This window comes from Corvus cornix, chromosome 11, assembly GCF_000738735.6.
Source record: "Corvus cornix cornix isolate S_Up_H32 chromosome 11, ASM73873v5, whole genome shotgun sequence".
Taxonomy (NCBI): domain Eukaryota; kingdom Metazoa; phylum Chordata; class Aves; order Passeriformes; family Corvidae; genus Corvus; species Corvus cornix.
The window spans coordinates 100,155-121,850 of record NC_046341.1 but is presented as its reverse complement, the minus strand read 5'-3'; the positions used below and the strand labels follow the sequence as shown (position 1 = coordinate 121,850).

Genomic DNA, 21,696 nt, shown 5'->3' with positions numbered 1-21,696 from the left:
GTAAAAATCTTCTACCAGTGCATCAGTGTGGTAGGAGGTGTGATTAAACTGTGCCATTTGTAGAAAACTAAGTAATTTAGTAAATATCTTTCATTTACAATGTAAGTACTGATTTGTATTTTGCTTGTGTTAACTTACAATCTTTGGCACAACTGGAAGTTTACCTCCAAAATAATTTAAGAGCTATTTGGTATTGCATATATGCAGTTCTAAGCCTATTACATATGTGATAAAAGCACTTCAGTAACTTTACATGTATAAGAATAAAATTAGCTGTTAGGTACCTTTAAAAATAACCACACTGAGACCAGCTAACTATAGAAGAAATTCACTGAAAATACTAAATGTGATGTTCACTACTCCTTGCAGAATTATTTTCTTTCTTTTTTCCACTGTTGCAGTCTCCAGACCTTCTGGCTTGATGGCAATTTCCTCACATCCTTACCAGAAGAGATGGGAAACCTGCAGCAGCTCAACTGTCTTGGGCTTTCCTTCAATAACTTCTGTGAACTGCCAGCAATTTGTGAGAAACTTGTCAACTTAGACAAACTTGCCCTGGCAGGGAACTTGCTAGAGACCCTGGACCTGACAGTGCTGAACCGTATGAGTCACATCAAAAGTGTGGACCTCAGGTAAGGGATGAAACTTGCAGGTGTCTATAAAACAGATTGCTACTTTCCCTTTACAGAAGAGGAGCTGTGTAACTTCTAGTCCATTTTGCAATAAACTAGGTTCAGTTTTTTCTTACTGATTCTTTAGCTTTTATGGAGTTCTTTTTCTGAGGGTGTGCAGAATCCACTTGGAAAAGCAAGCTTAACTGAGCAATGCCTGATGCTGAATGTGACCCAGCCCTCTAGTTTCCTCTTGTGATTTTCTGTTACCTTGAGCTTTGGTAGCTGTTTGATCTCTCCTTCCCTTTTTTGCCTCCCTGCCCTAGAGATGTGATCCTGATTCTCCAGGCTGCCAACTGCAGAGCTCTCAGAAAGGGACAAAGAGCTTTTTGTGTGTGGCAAGGTAGTCTAGTATCTGTTCTCTCTGCATTAGCTTCCTGTGTCCATGCAAAGTAGCTGCCCCTTGGCCTGGCTTCTGTTTTCTTGACTGGATCCTTCTTCAAAATCTCTTAAGAATTTGGGAATCATTAAAATGGTTACATATAGCAGTGTAGACAAAGGAAATGTTTTTGTTTGTATTCACTGCCTGAAATTCACCATTGCTCATCACACATTTCATTCACTGTGCTCACCTTTGGTGTTAGCCTTCACCAAAATTATTCCTTTCCTCTTCTTTCTTCTCTCTTCTTATTGATGTCCAGTGTTCGGTGTCCTATTTTCTGACTTTTTAACTCATCTCTGAGTATTTAGGCTGAACAACCTGAAGAGAGCAGCAGCTGACACTCTGGAGGGGAACAAATCTGTGGCTTACATGGATTTACGAGACAATCAGATGACAGATCTGGATCTGAGCTCCTTGGTCAGCCTGGAGCAGCTGCACTGCGAGCGGAATAAGCTGAGAGAGCTGACGCTGAGTGGCTTCTCCCTTCGGGCCCTGTATGCCAACAGCAACTGTATGTCCTTTGTCTTCTTCACCTGCCTTTTCCCTTTAAGCCCTGGGAGCAAAGGAAAGCAGCCTTTTGCCCTCTCTCATGCATTAAAAAAATACTTACGCTGATGTTATTGTGGTGAATCTGTATGTGATGGGTCCTCTGAGGTTAGCTCCTACGGATCACATATGCATTTGTGTACACAGGCTGTGTAACAGTGTGGAGGTTGTAGTGTTATGTCCAAGGAATTCATCTTCCATTGAGACCTGTTTGGGAGCCCACAAAGAAAAGTACAGTTCTCTCTTGTTCTGGTGCTCCACATGACAGATGTGGAGATAGATGGGATAGTGAGACATTGTAGTGCCATATGGCAGATGTATGAAGTGTGAACTCTGTGGTGGGAAGGATCAATGAGGACCTTGAGTCTCTGTAAAGAAAGACAGTGAGTCTCATTTGATAGTTAAGCTGCTTCTCTGTGCTGTTTTCTCTCTGAAGCTCTGCAATCATACTTACTTGCTTTACTTCATCAGGTCTGACAGCTGTCAATATTTATCCGGTTCCTGGTCTACTGACATATCTAGAACTCTCTCAGTAAGTGATCATACACAACAGAATTTCAAGCAAGTATCTGGACACCTTTGCTTTTTTTCTGCAAAATTTTCTAGAGGTTTTAAGGGTTTAAAACAGTCGAGAACAATTAAACACAATAGAACTTCAAAGCCCAGCACTAAGCAATGATGAAAGTGTCCCAGACCAGAAGCCCTTCTGAACCAGTATGACCTCTTCAGGTGACTTTGCTATCCTTCAGCTGTAGGCTGTGATCAGGAAAAAAAAAAGCCAAGCAGGGACCACTGAACTTACGGCAGCTTACTGAACTGAATGGGGGGGATCTGTGGAGCAAATATTTAGAGTAGCTGCCAGTGATCTCTGCTGTTGATTTCATTGCCTACGTCTGCCCTTGGAGCAGCATTATGAGACCTGTAAGATAGGATGCCCTGCCGAGTCATGAACCAGCTCAGTTTGCACTGCACAGCTAGCCGTGAGATAGAATCCACATGACTGACTTGGATGCTGCTCATTTTTTGCCTGTTGCTTTTGGTTTGGCTGTCACTAAAATCATGCAGCATTTAGAGTCTGTTCCATATGGAGTGCTGGCTTCTAGCTTTTCCCACTTGCTTTTCTCAGCAATCAACTACAGTGCGTCCCAGACTGGGCCTGTGAAGCAAAGAAACTGGAAGTTTTGGATGTGAGCTACAACCTCCTTTTGGAGCTTCCATCGAGGTCAGCAAACCTTTGTAAACAGAGCTGAGCTTTCTTCGAAAATGGGCTGTCTGGGAAGAGAGAAGCAGTGCTATTCCAGTTGCTTAATTCCTTGTTGTGTAGAGAGAGCTATAATCCACTTACTTTATCTATGCAGCATCAAAAATGCTTTGCATTCAGATGTTGGAAAGAACCCGTTTCTAGGTCCGCCTTTTGAACAATAGGGGCTAGGTAGTTCCATCCTGTGCTTTCGGCTGCTACTGCAGCTATTTGCACCTGGCATAGAACATGCTGCTATGATTTATATGTGTTTCCATACTGTCTGTGAACACAGGTCATATGTGAGACCCTAATACGTTTTGCATCGTCCCACGGAAATTTCATCTGTTACCTTTGATAGGGCGTTATCACAAAGGGACAATACAGCTGATCTCAAATGTAGCTTTCACAGTACACCATCAGCCAGCTCCTTTCTCCCCATTTCCCTTTCAGTCTCTGCAGAAATGCAGTAAATGAGAGCCAAGAACGAAATCAATTTTGCAGTTATTTATAATGACTTCTCACAAGTACCACATTCTCAGCCTAACAAGGGTGTTTGGTCGGGGTGTGATTGTGATGAATGACACAGTGTCTAGGGTAAGCTGTATTAAGATTGAATGGAGAAGTGGTTGACGGGGAAGAAATGCAGAACACGGGTTGGAGAAGTTGAAGCAAGAGGCATAGGAAGTGATCAGCAGTGACATTCCAGTGCTTGTCACAGAAAAACTATGTACGTCAAAAGCAAGAAAAGGATTTAACAAGGATGTGATAATGAGAAGTTAAAAGAGAACTTTAGCCATGCCAATGGATTAAAGGGCCCAAATTTTAAGTATGTTATGCAAAGAATCATTTACTGCCTCAGAAATAACACAGGAGTGCTAAGCAGATATTTAAAGCTCTAAATTTATGTTGGCACTGTGGAAGCACTTCTTTCTACCTGCAAGTGAGAACAGGCATTTAAAGCCCTCATTTTTGACTTCTTTCTTAGTCTGCCTGAGAAAATGCTGGGCACATGCACGCCAACTTGCATGACAAGATACCAATCAGCAGTAGCGTAGAGGGAAATGTAGATATATTCAGAGAGACTGAGTCATGTTACCCTGTGCGTTATTCTGCTTTGTCATTATTTACATTTTATGGATCAGTGTATTTTAATTTTTCCCTGCTGTACAGTCAGATTAAGTGGATTAAATACTACCTCTGTGGATGTCAAGAGGAGTGAACCAAGTTAAACAGAAAACCCTATGTCTTTCTAGGATCCTCAGAAGCTTGAGCCTTCGGAAGTTGATGGTGGGGCACAATCGTCTGCAGAGCCTTCCACCTCTTCTAGAACACATTCCTTTGGAAGTGCTGGACCTTCAGCACAACCTGTTGACTAAACTCCCAGAGACACTATTTGTCAAAGCTCTGAAGTGAGTCTCAGTAGCCAACACCTTTTGTCTGCATTATCCTTTGGAGTGTAAGGGCTGAAAGTGGCACCTGTGTGACTATCCTTGCAAGGTGCCATTTGCATAAGAGATAACGAGGTGTGCCCTTTATGGGGAGGTAATTCAGATGCTGTAAGGGAAGCCATCAAGCTGATTTGAAAGAATCGGTCCATGTTACTGTGTAATTACAGGAAAACAGAGGCTGCCTGAAGAGCATTGTCTTTAAAAGCAGTCATAATAAGTTCAGGTGCAAAGAAAAGAAGCCAGTCAGGTTCAGGTCGTTGCAGAACAACAAGAGAGACCCTTTACAAATGAACAGTCCTTCATAACTGTCTATTCAGACAGGAGTTAGCCCTTCATTAAAAGAGTCTAAGTAAAGTTTTATGTTGTCTGCTTACACCAGTATTACCCACGGGCTTTTCGGTACTCACCGTTTACTGTAAAATGCTGTGTGCATCCACAGTGCATATAGCTAATAAGTCATTAGTAGACTCACAAATCTTAATGTGAGTAGGGATGTTACAGTATTGTCTGGCCTCCTGTCTAGTGCTGCTGTCCACACTGGCATTTGTATGGCTCCTTTTCCTCGTGTTAATGGAATGGTTTGGATGATGTGAAGTCTGATTTTTGCACTTGCTGTGGTTAGCCTCAGGTACCTGAATGCATCTGCAAACAGCCTGGAGTCCCTGCCCTCTGCATGTACGGGGGAGGAGAGTTTGAGCATGCTGCAGCTGCTATACTTGACCAATAACAACCTCACAGATCAATGCATCCCTGTCTTGGTGGGGCACCCAAACCTACGGATCCTGCATCTGGCAAGCAACAACCTGCAGACTTTCCCTGCAAGGTAAGTCAGTAAGGCTGTTGGGCAAGACAATGCCCCCTAGGAGGAAGCTGCCACCTTCCCATGATTGTACATGAGTCAAAGTCAGAGCGAGATGCTCTCCCTGTGGCTTGATGACAAAAGCCTGACATTTCCACACACAAAGCAAGGAGAAGCCTGTTGAGGGGGATTGGCACAGGGTACTGTTGGCTGTAGGTTTTCCTGTCCTCCTAGTTGTGGTGCCATCCAGAGGGGCTAAGGGATGTAATTAGTTGTGTTGCTTGTGTGTGGGGATGGGGTGGTATTTCTTTGCAACTTTAGCACTGATGGTGAAGGGTGTGTCTGTTGTACAAATCCAGGCCAGGCCTGGGGACCCTGCCTCTTACTAGAGCATCTCTTAGGACTTTTGGTCTCCTAGCAGTAAATCAGAAAAATAGCTCATAAAGGGCAGTGTCTATGGATACCTCATCTGCAGCTTCAGAAAGTGACAAGTACATGTCTGTAAGATACAGTATTTTTTTGTTTCCCTTTCAGCAAACTTAGTAAGCTGGAGCACTTGGAAGAGCTGAATCTGAGTGGCAACAAACTGAAAACAATTCCTACAACGGTTGCAAACTGCAAGCTACTTCATACACTTATTGCACACTCTAATGAAATCAGCATTTTTCCAGAGATCCTGCATTTGCCCCGTATTCAGGTATTTGCATGGAGAAGATAAAGAGATATTTGGGGAAGTTTGGGTTATACAATGAGGAGTAACTGCTAGGAGAGAACTGGAGGTCCCAGCAAGGCCAAGTGCAGGGTGCTGTACCTGGGTCAGGGCTACACACCTGGTGTCAATCCAGGTTGGGGGATGAATGGTTGAGAGCAGCCCTGCTGAGAAGGACTTGGGGATGCTGCTGGATGAGAGGGTGGACATGCTCTGGCTATGTGCTCTGGCATCCAGAAGCCCCCCACATCCTGGGCTCATCCCCAACAGCATGGACAGCAGGTAAGGAGGGGATTCCGGCTCCCTGCCCTGCTCAGGTGAGATCCCACCTGCAGGGCTGCATCCAGCTTGGGTCCTAGCACAAGAAGGACTTAGACCTGTTGGAGTGGATCCAGAGGAGTTCATGAAGATGATCAGAGGGCTGGAGCACCTCTGCTGTGGCGATGGACTGAGTGGTTTGGGGTTGTTCAGCTTGGAGAAGAAAAGGGTCTGGAGTGACCTTATTGCAGCCTTCCAGTATCTAAACTGGCTAAAAGAGAACATGAGAGGGACTTTGGACAAAGGTGTGGAGTGACAGCACAAGGGAGAATGGCTTTAAAGTGAAAGAGAGTAGGTGTAGGTTGGATATTAGGAAGAAACTCTTCCCTGTGAGTATGGTGAGGCACTGGTACAAGTTGCCCAGAGAAGCTGTGGCTGCCCCATCCCTGGAAGTTTCAAGGCCAGGTGTGACAGGTCTTGGAGCAGCCTCTTGTAGTGGAAGGTGTCCCTGCCCATGGCAGAGGTGTTGAACAAAATTAGCTCTAAGGTCCCTTCCAGCACAGGCCATTCTGTGGTTCTATGACCTTGCTTGATTAACCCCAGAAGAAGCCACAGAATATGCATTCTAGATCTCTCACCTGTCTGAGTTGATCAAAGATCATCTCTCATTCACCTTTACCCCCTGCCTCTGACATTTCTGGTTTCTTGCATTTGAGACAGTGGGCAGTGTTATATTGCTAGGCAGTTTTGCATATAGAGGCCTTCTTTTATCTTTGGTGTGACCTAGTCTTTCAGTATTGGAGTCCTGGCTATTGCAGGTTGCTTACAAATCATTCTTCTTCTGACCAGTCAGATCCATTTTCATGACGTGTGTGTGAGATACAACAAGTAGCAGGGTTGTATGATGTTTGTAAGGAGCACTGGAGTAACTGATGACTTGACACAACAAAAGAGTATTTTCTTTGTCGTGCTGTTTGTTGCTACTGCAGTTTGTGGATTTGAGCTGCAATGAGTTAACTGAAATCCTGATCCCTGAGGCACTGCCAGGTTCCTTGCAAGAGCTGGATCTGAGTGGAAACACAAACTTGGTGCTAGAACACAAGACACTGGATATCTTCAGGTGAGCCATTGACATGTCAACCCAGTAGTGACCTGCACAGGGAAGGGTAACCCTTGCCAGGAGAGGAAATGGCATAAGAAAGTAAAAGCACTTTATCACTGCATAGTGGTATAATGTTCCCTGCCTGAGGCAGCTGAGACTTCCTGTCTTTGGGAAGGGAAAAGTCGGGGTCCAAAACATCAAAGCAAGTAATTTTTCAGGTGGTATGAGGTTTTCCCAGGTGTCTTTGGCATGAGCAGCCAGACATCTCCAGAAGACCTAGCCCTTAAACCCCTCTCCTTGATGCAGTTCTTTCTACAGACTGCTGTCTAAAACTCAAGCCAGTCTAGATCGTATGGCCTGTTCAGCAGGTTCTAGAAAAGCGTAACTTCTGTTCTCTCTGTAGTCACATTACCACACTGAAGATTGATGCTAAGCCCTCCCTCACGGCAGACTCCGCACTCACTTCTACCTTCTGGAATCATGGAGTAGCTGAGATGGCAGGCCAAAGAAATAAGTGAGTATTGTGGTCTGCTAAACACTGACATTGTCTTCTCAGGATGTTGGGCAGAGTGCGCTGCTGAGCACCCAAGGAGACCTATTTTGCCCAAGAGCTCATCCATCCCTTTGTCTCTCCAGGTCTCTTACTAAGTCTTGGTAACTCAAGTCTCCACATTACCTTTTGCCTCAATTTTCACACTTTTCCCAGTATACTTGGACTCTCCTTCCCTCTCCAGCAAAGATGCTTTTTCTCTTGCCAGCTGTGCCTGTTGCCCTCTCCTGCATGGGGTCAAAGAGGATTTGGGAGTTCCAACAATAAAATGCAGCTGTACATCTCCCAGGCTAGTGAATGTAGGAGCAGTGGCTTTGCTGCCCTGTGAGAATGGCACTCACAGCAAGGTTGCCTGATGGCTGTGGTTTTGAGAACAAGACAATATTTTGAGATCTATTAACTTTGCTTGTATGCTTTTCTGACAGGCTGTGTGTGTCATCCCTGGCACTGGGGAGCTTTGCAGAGGGCGTGGAGGCTGTGTATGGCATGTTTGATGGTGACAAGAACGAAGAACTGCCACGCTTGCTGCAGTGTACCATGGCTGATGTGCTCCTGGAGGAGGTACAGCAGTCTGACACCATGTTCATGTCCAACACCTTCTTGGTCTCCCACAGGTAGGACAGTGAGCAAGCTGGTTCTGGTGGGAATTGCATAGGAATATCAATGTGTTAGGTGGGGTGAGGCAGCCCTCCAGAATGCCTGTCAGTAGAGTCTGGAGCCTCCTACACCTTTTCCTCCAACAGGAAGCTGGGCATGGCTGGGCAGAAGCTGGGTTCCTCTGCTGTCCTTTGCTACATTCGTAATGAGGTGGCTGATCCAGCCAGCAACTTTTCTCTGACGGTGGCCAATGTGGGGACGTGCCAAGCCGTTCTGTGCCGAAGTGGAAAAGCACTGCCTCTCTCCAAAGTCTTCAGCCTTGAACAATGTTCAGAAGAAGCCAGGAGAGTCAAGGAGCAAAAAGCCATTATAACAGAGGTAGGTTTGGACCCTTTTCACTTCAGCTTCCACCCTCACGTAAAAGCTTGGTACAAGTACATGAGCTCAGCTGTCTGCATAACATTACAGGGGAGAGGGTGACATGAAGGTTCTGAATGACTTGTCTAGTGCTTTCTGCTCTGCCTCTTTTGCTGATTAGCTGTTCAAAATTGCATGTTCCTAAAACACTGTGGCCTAAGAACTATGGGTACAGGATGACATGTTGTATGCAAAAGTATTAAAATGATTTCTAGAGAACTCTCTAAAGGTTAACTTTCTAAACACTTGGAAATAATAGGGAAGTTCCAAAGAGTGGGAGAAATACTTCTGTAAAGATCTTGAGAAATCAGTGCCAATCACTTTAGTTTTATGCTTTAGTTTATGGGTCTTTTAAAAAGTATTAAGTTGCTAGATAGAAGTATTTCTCACAAGCATAATGTGGTCACTGTGTTACAGCTCCTCTAGGTGCTGTAACGCTGCGGCATAGCACTCTGACTGAAAATAACTATGGGATTAATGTAGCATGTTAAATAGTTTAAAAACCGGCTCATTAATGGATTCTGAAAAAGAAAATTGAAATTATTGTCTAAGAGACTTCCCTGTGTGTCTCATCTGCTGGGTTTTAATACTTGGTGGCAGCAGCAGCAGTATTAACACCCAGAGGATACAGAAATTAAGAACACCAAAACTAAATTCAAAACACTGACTTGGAAAAGAGACTGAGGGTTGTGGGCACGTCTCTTTATGGGAGACCACTGCCAGGCTGGCCAGGGGACCATCTAGCAGAAGGGGGTAATAGATCCGGGTTACAGAAACAGTTTGAGATACCTACTTGTTCTTTTTTTTCCTCAGGATGTAGTGTCCCCACTTCAGAATGCTGTTATGTGTTAATAAAGAGGGAAATAGTTCAGACAATACACAGAAATAGTTTAATGTCTGGGTAACCTGTCTTGCACTGAGAAAGTCCAAAGTCACTATCCAACTTGTACTAAAAAAATAAGTTTCACATAAGACTCATCAGTGAGACTCTCTGGTCAGTGTACTGCAGGTAGTCTAGCTGCACATTTCAGAATAGTCTGCTACAATTCTTCAGAGCCCAACAAAAAGTCTTGTGGGATAAAAGTGTGTTATTGCCATCATGGGTGATGGTGGTTACTGTACCTGGTCATCGGGTATAGTGAATGTCTGCACTGTAGTACGTGCACCTAGATCCCTTTCTCCAATACTGCAGATGTGTAACTGGCATTTCTTGAGGCTCCAAACCAGCATATGGGCAGGGGAAAGGTTGCTTTGTAAATGATCTAATAGCACATCCAATGCTACTGCCTTGTTTCTCTTGTCTGCAGGACAATAAAGTGAACGGTGTGACTTGCTGTACTCGGATGCTGGGCTGTACATACCTGCATCCTTGGATCCTGCCCAAACCACATGTCAGTTCCATTCCACTGACGGTACAAGATGAGCTGCTACTTCTAGGGAACAAAGCTCTCTGGGAACACCTTTCTCATGCAGAGGCTGTCTCAGCTGTGCGGCACCTACACGACCCACGGGCTGCTGCAAAGAAACTCTGCACTTTAGCCCAAAGCTATGGTTGCCAAGACAATGTTGGTGCAATGGTAGTATGTCTGAACATCAGTGAGGACAACTGCACTTGTGAGATGCATGGCCTCACTCTGCCAGGCCCTGGGGGATTTAGTTCTACCACCACCAAGCCAGCAACACCTTCATGTAGCAGTGGAATTGCTTCAGAGTTCAGCAGTGAACTGTCTGCTTCTGAGGTTAGCAGTGAAGTGGGCTCTACTGCATCAGATGAACACGGTGCTGTTGGTTTAGATGGCAGTTTGCTACCACGACAAGAACGACGTTGCAGCCTACATCCTGTGCCCCCCTCAAGCATCTTTCAGCGCCAACCTTCCAGTGCCACCTTCTCTAGCAACCAGTCTGACAATGGTCTAGATAGTGATGATGAGCAGCCTGTGGAGGGTGTGATGACAAACGGCAGTAAAGTGGAGGTAGAGGTGGACATCCACTGCTGTAAAGGAAAGGGTCTGGAGTTAGAACGTCCTGCTGCAGAGTACAGCTCCTCTGCTCCAGGGCCAGAGAATGACTCTGGGCTTGTACTCATCATTCGGAGGCAGAACAGCGTAAACAGCAACACTGTGCAGAGAGGGGTCAAGGAGAAGTGTGAACTGCAAAAATCTCTTTCCACATGTTGTCTTTATGGAAAGAAGCTTTCCAATGGCTCCATAGTGCCCTTGGAGGAGAGCCTCAACCTCATCGAAGTAGCAACAGAGGCACCCAAAAAGAAGACAGGCTATTTTGCTGCTCCATCCCAGGTGGAGCCAGAAGATCAATTTGTGGTGCCACCTGATCTGGAAGAGGAAGTGAAGGAACAGATGAAGCAGCACCAGGAGGATGGAGCAGATCAGGAGCTGAAAGAACATGCAGCACCCCTGCCAGAGGAGTTTGACACAGCTCTGTAACCCTACGAGTACCACTCCCACATTATCTGTCCCAGGGAGCTCTGTTTCATAAGGGCTGTCTTGCCCTTTGAGGGAGCTGGGATCTGCAAGGAGTACAGGCACCTGCTGCTTCCTTAATGGAGTTGAGGAAGAATCAGGAAGGCCGACGTCTGGGCTGTCCACTTATGACTGTAGGGTCTCAGTTGTTCTATGAGCACTCAGATCCGGAGCTGAGCTCTGTGTTAGGGACTGTCTGATAAGTCCTTGAACCCCGAGGTTCTGCCAGCTCTGCAGGAAAGGGGCTGGTGTATGTGTGTGGGGGGTGAGGATGCTGCTGAGGGAGAAATGCTCAGTGTTTAGAGTCCTGTGAATATTTCTGATGCAGTGTCCCACCCTACCCCCCAGCACCTGACTTCGTTATTCCTTGAAAGAATACAGCCAGTTGCAATGGAGCTGACCTAAGAATGGTTTCCTACATTAATTGCACTCACTTTTATTTATTGCACTTAAGCTGTTCTTTTCCCCTTCAGCCCAGCACTTTATTATTTAGGGTTAGGGGAGAAAGCACTCCACAGCAGGTATGCTGTGGACTATTTGCAGTGGATGTTCTTAGGGCAGTGGAGGACTCAGGGTACCAGTATTCTGAGGAGCACTGGTGTAGGGGAGATCGAGGGTTATGGTGGGATCATTCTGTGCAGGATGAGAAAATACGTAGCTGAGTGATAAGCAGGTGCCAACCAATGCATTTTATATGGAGCATAGGAAAGATCAGCTCAGGACTGGTTTATTAAGGTAATGTATGGAGCTAGTGCTTCTAGCTGCAGAGCACAGACCCACCTCAACAACACCTCAGCAGCAACCTGGCCACCTTCATCATGGGTGCTTCACAGCAGAGGCTTCCTGTATCCAGAAGACATGGGATAAAACCAGGAGCTTGTGCTTGTCTCAGTGCTCAGTCAGAGGAGCCAAGCTGTATACAGTGGTGTGCCGCACTAAGGCTGGGAGAAGCATCCAGTGCTCTGTTCCATCAACATAAACCTCTGCATTGTCAGCTACAGCGTCTTTGTTTTCCCTGGAAACAGGAGACATATTCCAAATCCACAGAAACCAGCATTTCATGGTATGTGCCCAGTCTGGCCACAAACAAGCTGAAAGTATACTTGTTCCTGCTTAGCTTTCAGCACAAAAGCAAAAATGAAACTTTTCATCTTATTACCATTTTTATCAGCACCGAAAAAGATGTTTAAAACAGTCCCATGAATGATGAACTGGCCAGTCTGCACTCAGATGCCTTGTGTTTCCATTAGGATTTTTGGAGCAGGGTGTAAGTTGGCTGCCTATGTCGTCATTTTGTGTGAGGGTTGTGGAGACCAGTGCCTCTGTAGCATGCAGATCTCTTCCTTTCTGACAGAGCTGGATAGCAGCTGTCCCCATCATGTCAGTGGTGCAATAATCCTGACTGTAATGTGGGCTAGTGCCTTTTTCTTCTTCAGTAATTATATTTATGAAGAAAACTTAAAAGTTTCTTCTGAAGAGATCTGAGGAGCTTGAGTTGTCTATTTTTGGATCAAATTTGGGCCTTGTTCAGAAGGAAATATTGTGCAGACTATTTGTGGGATTCTGTCAATATAGATCTTCTGACAAAATCTAATGGAGTTTTACTGAGATTTCAGAGCACCTTGAATTTCTTCTCACTAGGAAAAAAATGTATTTTTATCATGCATGAGGAGCAACATTTTAGGATATACTTTGTGCTAGTTGCAGTGTAATCATGAAACAACCCAACTTTTTCCAAAGTTTAAACTCTCAAAAATTTTGGTTGTTTAAACGCCTATTTCATTTGGAACTGGAGATTGAAGCTAATTCTTAAAATAACAGAAACAACAGCATTTGAATCCCTTAGGCAGAGAAACAACAGCAGAAAAGATTCAAATGCTAAACCCCAAAACTCTTTCATATTATCATCATATAAGTATGCAGGAAGGGTTCATCCCAATGTATTTGACTGCAGCTTTTGATTCTGTCACTGGTGATAATTTTACCAAATATCTGTGCCTACTAGCCTCATGAAAGGTTGAAATTCTCAGAACCCAGGGCTCCAACAGCCTCACACTTTCTGGTATCTGAAAGGGCTGTAGAACAGCCTCCATTCACTATGGGACTGATGCAGAAACCCTTCTTTCTGAGTAAGAATCTGACAAACCCTGCACTCCGAGTGGCACATATTAATGCAAATCAGGTCTCTATTTCTTGCACTGATATGGAAAGTCCCGTGTGTCCTTGCCAGTCTGAACCAGTAGTATTGTGTGCAGAGTTGCCACAAGGAGTGCAGGGTTTGTCAGGTGTGTTGAAGGACTAAGGAAAACACAGCTCTGCGATGGAGCATACAGATTTCTGAACTGCACCTCTTAAAGGTAGTGGCAGGATGGAACAGAAGGAATTCCTACTTAGACTTTTTCTCCAGTGCTGTTTCTGGTTTCGAAGCAGAAAGGAAGTTTAAATACAGCCAGCTCCTATTTTCTATGAGTGTGAACTGTCATGGAAGACATAGCTTGTTATCTTTCTTACACTCCAGGTAGAATGCACAGATTTCTCTGAAGCTGGCATTATGAACTCTGGGCAGCACAGGCTGAGTTGACTTAACCTGTTCCAAATAGTCTTCCTCTGTTTGACTAACACGAGCACTGGTGTCCTCAAGCAGCTTCTGCATGTCTTCCATGTGCTTCTTCAGAGGATTAAGCTTTTCCATTTCAGCTATGGCATTGTGATGCTTTTTCTCCAGTCATCCAAAATCTTTTTCATGCATTAAAAATAGTGCCTGTTCATCACAAAAAGTGCTGCTTTTTCCTAGGCCAGTTTTGGGTGTCAGCAAAGACACTGGCATCATGTTTTCATGCAAATGTCTTGCATTTTCTAACACAAGATTCCAACTGCTGAGACATGCTTCAAGGTCACTGTCATCCAAAGAAATGGGTTTTTTCTGACATTGGTCAGATAGTGGTGTGGCTGGGTTATCTTCATCTATCTGGTGAGGACAGCTCATAGGACAGAGTGCTTCCCTCCACTACCTTTAGTTTTCCTACCTCCTTCTATGTCTTCCCTACCTTATTTATTAACACCACCTTAGATTTCAAGCTCCCAAGGAGCACTGCTGTAGGTGGAACAGGTATGAAAGGGCGAGTCTACTGAAGGACTCATAGCAGGGTACAGAAAGTGTCTTCCCAGTTCTCTTCCTGATCTCCAGTCCCTTCCCTGGTTTTTGTTTTTGGAGTTTGCAGAGATACTCTGTGATCTTCTTCACATAACCACATCACTGAGAACATCCCACTCATTCACAGACTTGCTGTTAGAGAGAGGCTCTCAGCTTGAGGTCCTCAGGCTGTTTTGTCCCTGCTGAGCAATGCACGCCCTGCCACACTGCATGCAGCCACAGTGAGGCTGAGGAGTTTGTTGGTCCATCTCTCCAGTAATTCTGGCTCTGCTGATAAGCATACTTGCTGAGAAGGGTACTATGCTCTGTCCTGTCCTGTCCGGAAAGGCTTCTGCAAAAGGAACCCATAAAACTTATATTGAACGGGGGGTAGTTGGGGCCCAGGTGATAAAGGTAAGAGAGACCCTCCACATTGCCCCCAGAACAAGGAACAGGCACATGGAGGCAGCATCACAGACTGTTCATACCAGAATCTTCAGTTAGATGGGAGGATAACATCCTGTTCCAAGAAGGAGCAAGTATTTCCCTCTCTCGGGGACGAGCTGCTGTGAAGTCTGAAATCTTTCCCGTGGTACACAGGATCTTTGGTCACACCTAAGGCTTTGGACCTGTGGGGTTTCTGCACTCCTTCCAGATAGATGCTGGTGGCTTTTGGGTCACTTGCAAAGGCCTTTCTTCCGGCAGTAGATCACCTCTTTGGTCTTGTGCAATTGTTGTCTGCTGTTCTATTGCTCTCTGAAGACTCAACTGTATTTTTCCTCTTTTTTCACATTTTAAAATGTTACTTTTTTAAACTTGACTCATATGACCTGGCGCATGTTAAATATTGCAGTGTACCAACTGTTTACTAAGTAATCTTTTTTCATTTTTTTTTTTGTTTTTAAAAAGGAGAGTATTTTCTGTATCCCACTCTAGCATGCACCTTTAACAATCCCTGTTTTTATTGTGTATGGGAGTAGGTTGTCCAGTGAATGCACCCTCAGCACCGTGACCTATGTATTGCTTTGGAAAGGCAAATAACGTAAGATTGTTGGAAAACACTGGTCCATTGACATTGATTCTTTATTCAGATGTACAGAGCAGTTCAGGAAGGAAGAGTATTTTTGCATTGGATTTTCAGCTGACTTAGCAATAAAGATTTTTACTTTCATCTAACAGCTTACTCTGATTCTGTTACTGTGCTGGAAGAAATCTCTGCAATATCCCAGTCAAAGGTAGCTGTGTCTAGCAGCAGCTGTGCTGCAGGTTCACTGAGCTCTATGTGCTACTTCACTCATCAGCCTTCCATACAAAAACTTCTTGTAGAGCACTGTGAGGGTAGAATTAGACTTACCAATTATTAAGGCAGCTTTCTGTTTCCTGCTAGAGGAATCTGCCCTGTGAACTTGCTCTCAATAGCACTGTACAGCTCTAGAAGTAGCTGCAGCAAGAGGAAGTACAGAAATGTTAACAGAAATAGGACCACGATGGATTGTCCACATAAATCCCTGTGCTGAGACACTCAGTGCATTTAACTACTAAAAGGCGGAAGAAATCAAACAAACCCCAAAGCACCTAGTGTGTTCCTATTTGGCATCTGTTTTACTTTTGTGTCTCTAGTTCTAATAACATTCCATGGTTTTGGTAATTGTGAGGATTTAGTAATGGTGCCAGTGAAAGAGCTGTGTCCAAGGCAAAGCATGTTTCTAGTGTGTTTAGTTTTTTTAATATGGGCAGAACTTATCTGTGAGACTGGGGTGGTTCCATCCTCATATGAACAATGCACATAGTGGACGCTGCTCTGAAGTGGCATTTCATTTTGAGGCACGAGTTGGTGATTCTAGTGCTATTTTTCCCAGTAAAATTCCTATAAGAAGTTTTTCTAAAAAAAAGAAATAATAAGAGCAGCATCTAATTTCTCCAACTTGTACATTAAAAATGTATTTTGAAAACAGTATACTTCTATATTCAACCACCCATTTGATCTCATAAAGCTTTTGTCTGATTATCCCAATTCAGGGTATCTTTTTAAGCAAAACTCTTGTATACAAGTTATATAAAAAGACCATTTCATACAAAAATGGGCCCTCTCCAGGAGTTTGAAAAGGCATTGTGTGTCACAAGGTAGACTGAGTTTGTGGGGTTTTTTTCATGGCCTTATAAACGTCATGTTCACACCAGTCTGTTAATTCCAAGAGACCTACAAGGAAGCAGTATTTAGCTGCCACAACCAGGGGCTTTGATCACTTGTTTATAAGAGTTTTTTTCTCAGTCAAGTCACATGTCTTTTGTAAAGACAGTTTAAGCTACAAAAAGCTGTTCATTGGCAGAAGCATGTAGTGGCAGTACTTGTAGGAAGCCCTCACTGGAGAACGGGACATCTAATAGTGGGATGGAAGGGCTGCCTTGTGAAGCAGGAGACAACCCACTGGATCAGCTTTCAGTCACCAATAATTCAATAATGCAAATTCAAGTTAGGAATAGCCTAACTCTACCCTATTTAAAGCTATGCCAGTTTGATGAATGTTCTCTAGCATTAAGGCTGCACTGTCCAGAAGGAAGGACACCATACTGCTTCATCTCAGTAAGGAGACTGGCAAAAATCCAGCCCATTACTGGAGTGGAGGAATCATTTGAAAGCTCTTATAATTGCAGTGGCTTCTGTTTCTGTTCATGAACTGTCCTGTAATCTCTGACAGCTAGGCCTGCACTGAGCAGGTATGCCATGGCAGCCATGCAGCCCAAGAGACCAGCAGCAATCTCTGCCCCATGCAGGCTGCACCAGAAGCCCTGATAGCCTTTGCTTTGATAAAGCTGCTCTCTCTCTTTGCACACTGATGAATTATAAACACTCAGCAGAGAATGGAAGAAATAGTACAGAGCAGGCCCTGTGCCAACTGCAATCACTATGTACAGGCTGCATTCAATTAGCAGCCATGCTGGGAAATGCCACGGTAGGCGTAGAACACCAACCAAAATAAGAACACAAGGGAAGACCAGGAGACACCCTCCCACGGCCATTGCTGCCCTTGCAATGGGCAGCTTCAGTAAGTAGAAACGTTGGTCAAGCTGCTGGGCTCGCTCCCCTTCCGCTCCGCTGAAGCCGCTGTAGGCCCCGCCGTATTGGTAGTAGTAGATGCCCCCCATGGCGGGGAGGCCGGTATATCCTCCCGTCGAGCCACCGGACACGGAGCTGCAGACCAGGATCAGGGCGGCGAGCAGGACCTCCATCATCTGGCAGCAGGCTGGAGGGGAGGCCGAGGTGAGTCCGCGACCGCAGAGCAGCGCCCGGGAGGAAGCCGGGCCAGGCACTGCGCTCCGCAGGACGGAGGGAGCGGCTCCCGCCGGCCGCGCTCACCCCGGCCCGTGCGCAGGTATAGGCAGCGGCGGCGCTCCAGCGACCCCGGCACGGCGCGGCTTCCCCGCGGCCCCTCCGCCTCTGCTCCGGGTACGGCGCTAAGGAGAGATGACGCCGCTCAGCCCCGGCGCCGACGCGGACCCCGCGCGGCTGCCCGCCCACCCACCCGCCCGCTGCCCTCACCGCCCGCTGTTCTCACCGCCCGCCCGCCCTGGCGCGTCCCCACGCGCGGCACGGGGGCAGTCCCGCTCCGCCATGGCCCGGCGCGGCCCCGCTCCGCCGGCGCTGGGGACTGGGGGCCGGGCCGGGCCACCCCGGGGTAGTGCCAGCGCGGTGAACTCCGTCTCATCCGCTCGCCTCAGCCCCGCCAGCGCTTCTCGAGAGTGGTGGAAGCTCCAGCCCGGCCAGGCCCTGCCCCGTCTGGAGGTGCTCAGCTCTTCTGGCACCTGCGCACGGTTCACCAGCTGTTGGGCGTGTGTGTCCGCTCCCCTTCTCTTCCACCCGCAGCCCCTTGTGGCGATAACGTCCCGAGGTTTTCCACCTGCCACAGAACATGCTTGTTAGTACCCAACTTGCTGGAAACTGACTAAATTTAACTAATTAAACTTTCACAATTTTACGAGTTCTACTTTTTCCTGTGTTGTGAGTTTTGGTGAGTGTTCTTTATGCAGCTTTTCTGCCACCTCGTGCCTCTGTAAACTTTGACCGTGCCTCTCTGTTTCCTTATGAAACCCCAGTCCCAGCCTCTCTGGGCCTGCTGTAACTCCCCTAAACCCACCCTGTGATGCAGTGACTGCACCTCCATGCAGCTTCAAGACACAAGTGCACCAGCAGTTTACATCACAGCAAAACAACTGTCTCTGTCTTGTCCTGGCAATGCACAGCATTTTGTTGCTTCTCCAACTACCCCAGCACAGGGCCCGTGTTTCCAGGTACAGTCACTCACACCTTGGGATCTGTCCTGCAGTGCAACTATCAGGTTCCAGTTCGGCACTTCGGAGACCACATTCAGACAATTTTCTTTAGATACATTACCTTATATTTAGCCGTACAGAACCAGATAGACCTCTTTTGTGTCTTTTTGCTGGAGGCCACTTCAGGCACCTATGATGGGACCTTTTTACTGACAATAATGTACTGCTGCCAGTCTGTCTTGCCATCCTTACAGACTCCTTAGCACAGCATCTATCACCTTCCAGCAGAGAAGGTGATTAATCACTCCTGTGCTTATTGGTGGTGGTTGGAGTGAAGGCAGGTGTCCAGGATCTCACCCATGCACAAGCGTCAACATTTCTGAGGGCTGGTAAGGGCAGAGCTGATTCAGGAAAGCGAGAAAAGTAAACAGCAGGACAATTTGGAAATACAGTGGGAAACACAGAAAACTCCACATTCAGAGCAAATGCTTTTATTCAAGAGTTTGACCAAACACTGCCTGTAAAAGCTCTTTACTTCTACAGCAAAAAAATTGCAAAGAAATACTTTCATTGCATTTAGGAAAACAGATATTTTTAGGGAAACAGTTACACTATAAGGTCTCAGACAGAATACCTGAATATGTGCCCTGAGAGGTGCAAATTTGTCTCTAAGATGCAGAAATACATTTTCTCCATCTGTAAGACTGGTGGCAACAGTAAGACTGTTTCACCCTTCTGTCTTTGCAGGAGCAACAGCAGTAACTCTATAGAGTTATATGGTGAAAAGCCTATAAACTCACCTCAGCACTGTGGGAAAACACTCTCCTCAACACTTCACCTGATTCCACAAAGGACTGGAGATCTGAAAATGCATCTTAAAATTTACTTAGGTTGAGGTAAGAGAGAAGGAAAACAAAAGAACCATTGTTTCAATGTCCAGTTCAGATAGAGGGGACAGAAGTTGTGTCCTAAGTTAGAAAATGGGGAATCCATAGAGAGCTTAGGACAAGGACTCTGGAGATAGTGCAGATGCTCAGTGGTGAGGCTGTTGCACACAGCTTTTCATCTGTATGTGTTGCATCACTTATGCTGATGTGCCAGAAACCAGGCCTCTTTGCTGGATGGGTTTAAAAGTTTTAGCAATCCTTTGTGAACTTTTAGGATCATGCACAGTGCCATTTTGCTTAGTAGAGCTTTTAACTGACATGAAAGGGACATGAAGAGCTAAGTCAAATAATCATGAGTCACAAGAAGGGATGAAATAAGTGTTTCTTATGCAGAGTGTTTCTCCTGGTCATCCAGCAAACTGAGCTAAAACTTTCTTTAGATTTGTGTGTAATTTACTTGTTCAAAGTCAGAGCTAAGAAGTATTGCTCTGTTGGAGTTGGGCTCAGTGTTTTGCTGGAGCGTTTGCTGCTAAAAAATGAGGTACAAACTTCAAGATATTGTAGAAGTGAGTCAATCTTATTCCATTTCTGTTGCTGTAATGGGAAATCTTAAAAACATGCTTGGTGTCACTTCACTCCTGCTCAAAGTACCGTAGCTGAACTTGGTCAGCATCATCTTCTGGGTTCTTATTCTCACCGCAGCAAATACCAGTCAGCAGAACAGAGCAATAGGAAGGCTATAACAGTATATAACAGTATCAATCTTCACCTGTTTTGGCTTCTCTTCCTAATTATTTTTTATTATTATTATTTTGGCTTCTTTGTTTCTGGCTACTTCTGATATCATTGCTGCACTAAGGGAGAAAAGGGCCTGGTTTGGCTTGCCATGGACCAAGTGCTCTGACCTGGTTCAGTGCCCTCCCTGGGAACTTGGAGGGTAAAGTGGTAGGAGCAAGTCATGAACTGCCTCATATTCTCCAGCTTGAGGCAACTGGGAGCTGTAGCACAATCACTGCTGAACACCACAACCAGATTTATTGACCGTCCCACATAAATAAATAATCACAGGGACAATGAGTGCAGCATGATGACGATAGAGCAGTACTGTAGAAAAGAACTGGAGGTTATTGTGAATGACAAACTGAACTCAAGTCCACTATGTCATCCTGTTGCGAAAAAACTAACATTTCTAGGGTATATGAACAGGAGTGTCACATGTTGGATGCGTGAAGAAATTCTTCTGCCCCTGCTTCACCACTGGCTTGGCCTCAGTCTTGCACACTGTTTCCAGAGGCAAGTGGATCGGCTGGAGGGGATTCAGAAGAAAGCAAAAGAAATCTCTAGAAGTACAGCCTATGAGAAAAAGGTTGATCACAGAAATCTCATTTGAAATAACAAGTGTCTCTTAACAACTTGGAACCTTGTTAATAGAGAGATGTCTAAACAACTTGCAAACTTGTAAAAAACTGCTGTCAAAAGCAGGGAAATATTTTGTTCACTTTATCTGTTGTTGGCATGGTCAGGAAAAAGAAAGGTTAGCTTGAAGCAAAAGGGATGTACTTCAGGCGCCCTCAATGTTTCTCACACACACTCCAACTCCACTATTTTATAAGGAGATGAGCAGTTGTTACAGGAGTGGATTAGTCAGGCAGATGGTAGGTTTTCATCAATGGGGCTCTAATTCAGTCATGAGAAGGCTGGCCTGTCTGTGTTCTTGTGACAAGGAAATGCTGGTGCTGCCCACGCCACCCGCTGCAAGCTCACAGTGTCATCTCACCCCACAAAGCCACTGTGCCCCTTTCCACCCCACCCCCATTGGCTGGTCACTGTCCCAGTGGCTCCAAGGCCATTGGAGGACAGCTGCCATGACATATCATGCAACCGCTCAAGTCTCTGAAGTCATAAGTCAAACACAGGATATGCACTTACCTGGATAATATTTACCTGGATGTAAACAGACACAAGTCTGGACAAGATGTCTTTCACTGTACTCAGGAACCAGTAACATTCACAGTTTGTGGAACATTCCTCTCAGCATCTGTAACAGGAGTTGCAAGTCTTTAATTGTGGCTGTTGGGCCTGTAGCTCACTGGTGCTTCCAACTCCCCACAAACCTGGAGGCACTCTGTGTCTCTCAACATGCTTGCAATGGACTCAGTGCCCAGGCTGAGCAAGCAAAGGCTCCTGTACCTGATGGACTCT

General features: G+C 45.6%; 2 protein-coding genes across 6 annotated transcripts in view; one reads left to right on the top strand and one right to left on the bottom strand.

Annotated features, from left to right (window-relative positions):
* The window catches only part of PHLPP2 (PH domain and leucine rich repeat protein phosphatase 2), a 34,430-nt gene extending 18,924 nt beyond the window's left edge, over nucleotides 1–15,506 (top strand). Inside the window, exons 8-19 of the mRNA XM_039558075.1 lie at nucleotides 402–632; nucleotides 1,362–1,564; nucleotides 2,071–2,131; nucleotides 2,726–2,821; nucleotides 4,096–4,251; nucleotides 4,913–5,113; nucleotides 5,624–5,786; nucleotides 7,046–7,176; nucleotides 7,562–7,672; nucleotides 8,134–8,322; nucleotides 8,452–8,683; nucleotides 10,030–15,506. Coding sequence (XP_039414009.1) covers nucleotides 402–632; nucleotides 1,362–1,564; nucleotides 2,071–2,131; nucleotides 2,726–2,821; nucleotides 4,096–4,251; nucleotides 4,913–5,113; nucleotides 5,624–5,786; nucleotides 7,046–7,176; nucleotides 7,562–7,672; nucleotides 8,134–8,322; nucleotides 8,452–8,683; nucleotides 10,030–11,166 — 2,911 coding nt within the window. The 3' untranslated portion in view covers nucleotides 11,167–15,506. The remainder of the gene's footprint in view (nucleotides 1–401; nucleotides 633–1,361; nucleotides 1,565–2,070; nucleotides 2,132–2,725; nucleotides 2,822–4,095; nucleotides 4,252–4,912; nucleotides 5,114–5,623; nucleotides 5,787–7,045; nucleotides 7,177–7,561; nucleotides 7,673–8,133; nucleotides 8,323–8,451; nucleotides 8,684–10,029) is intronic.
* MARVELD3 (MARVEL domain containing 3) lies at nucleotides 15,401–21,696 on the bottom strand. 5 transcript variants are annotated; one of them, XM_039558095.1, is made up of 5 exons: nucleotides 21,609–21,696; nucleotides 21,424–21,532; nucleotides 17,877–18,234; nucleotides 17,694–17,791; nucleotides 15,401–17,580 (listed from the first exon to the last, which is right to left on the bottom strand). In XM_039558095.1, the coding sequence occupies exons 2-5, from the start codon at nucleotides 21,500–21,502 to the stop codon at nucleotides 16,979–16,981; spliced, it is 1,137 nt and encodes a 378-aa protein (XP_039414029.1). In that variant the 5' UTR covers nucleotides 21,503–21,532; nucleotides 21,609–21,696; the 3' UTR covers nucleotides 15,401–16,978. The 5 variants fall into 5 exon arrangements, 2 of the variants coding, with proteins under 2 accessions (XP_039414029.1, XP_039414027.1); XM_039558093.1 differs by lacking the exon at nucleotides 17,694–17,791 and having other exon boundaries at nucleotides 17,893–18,234; XR_005602861.1 differs by lacking the exons at nucleotides 15,401–17,580; nucleotides 21,609–21,696 and having other exon boundaries at nucleotides 17,601–17,791; nucleotides 18,140–18,234; nucleotides 18,729–21,602.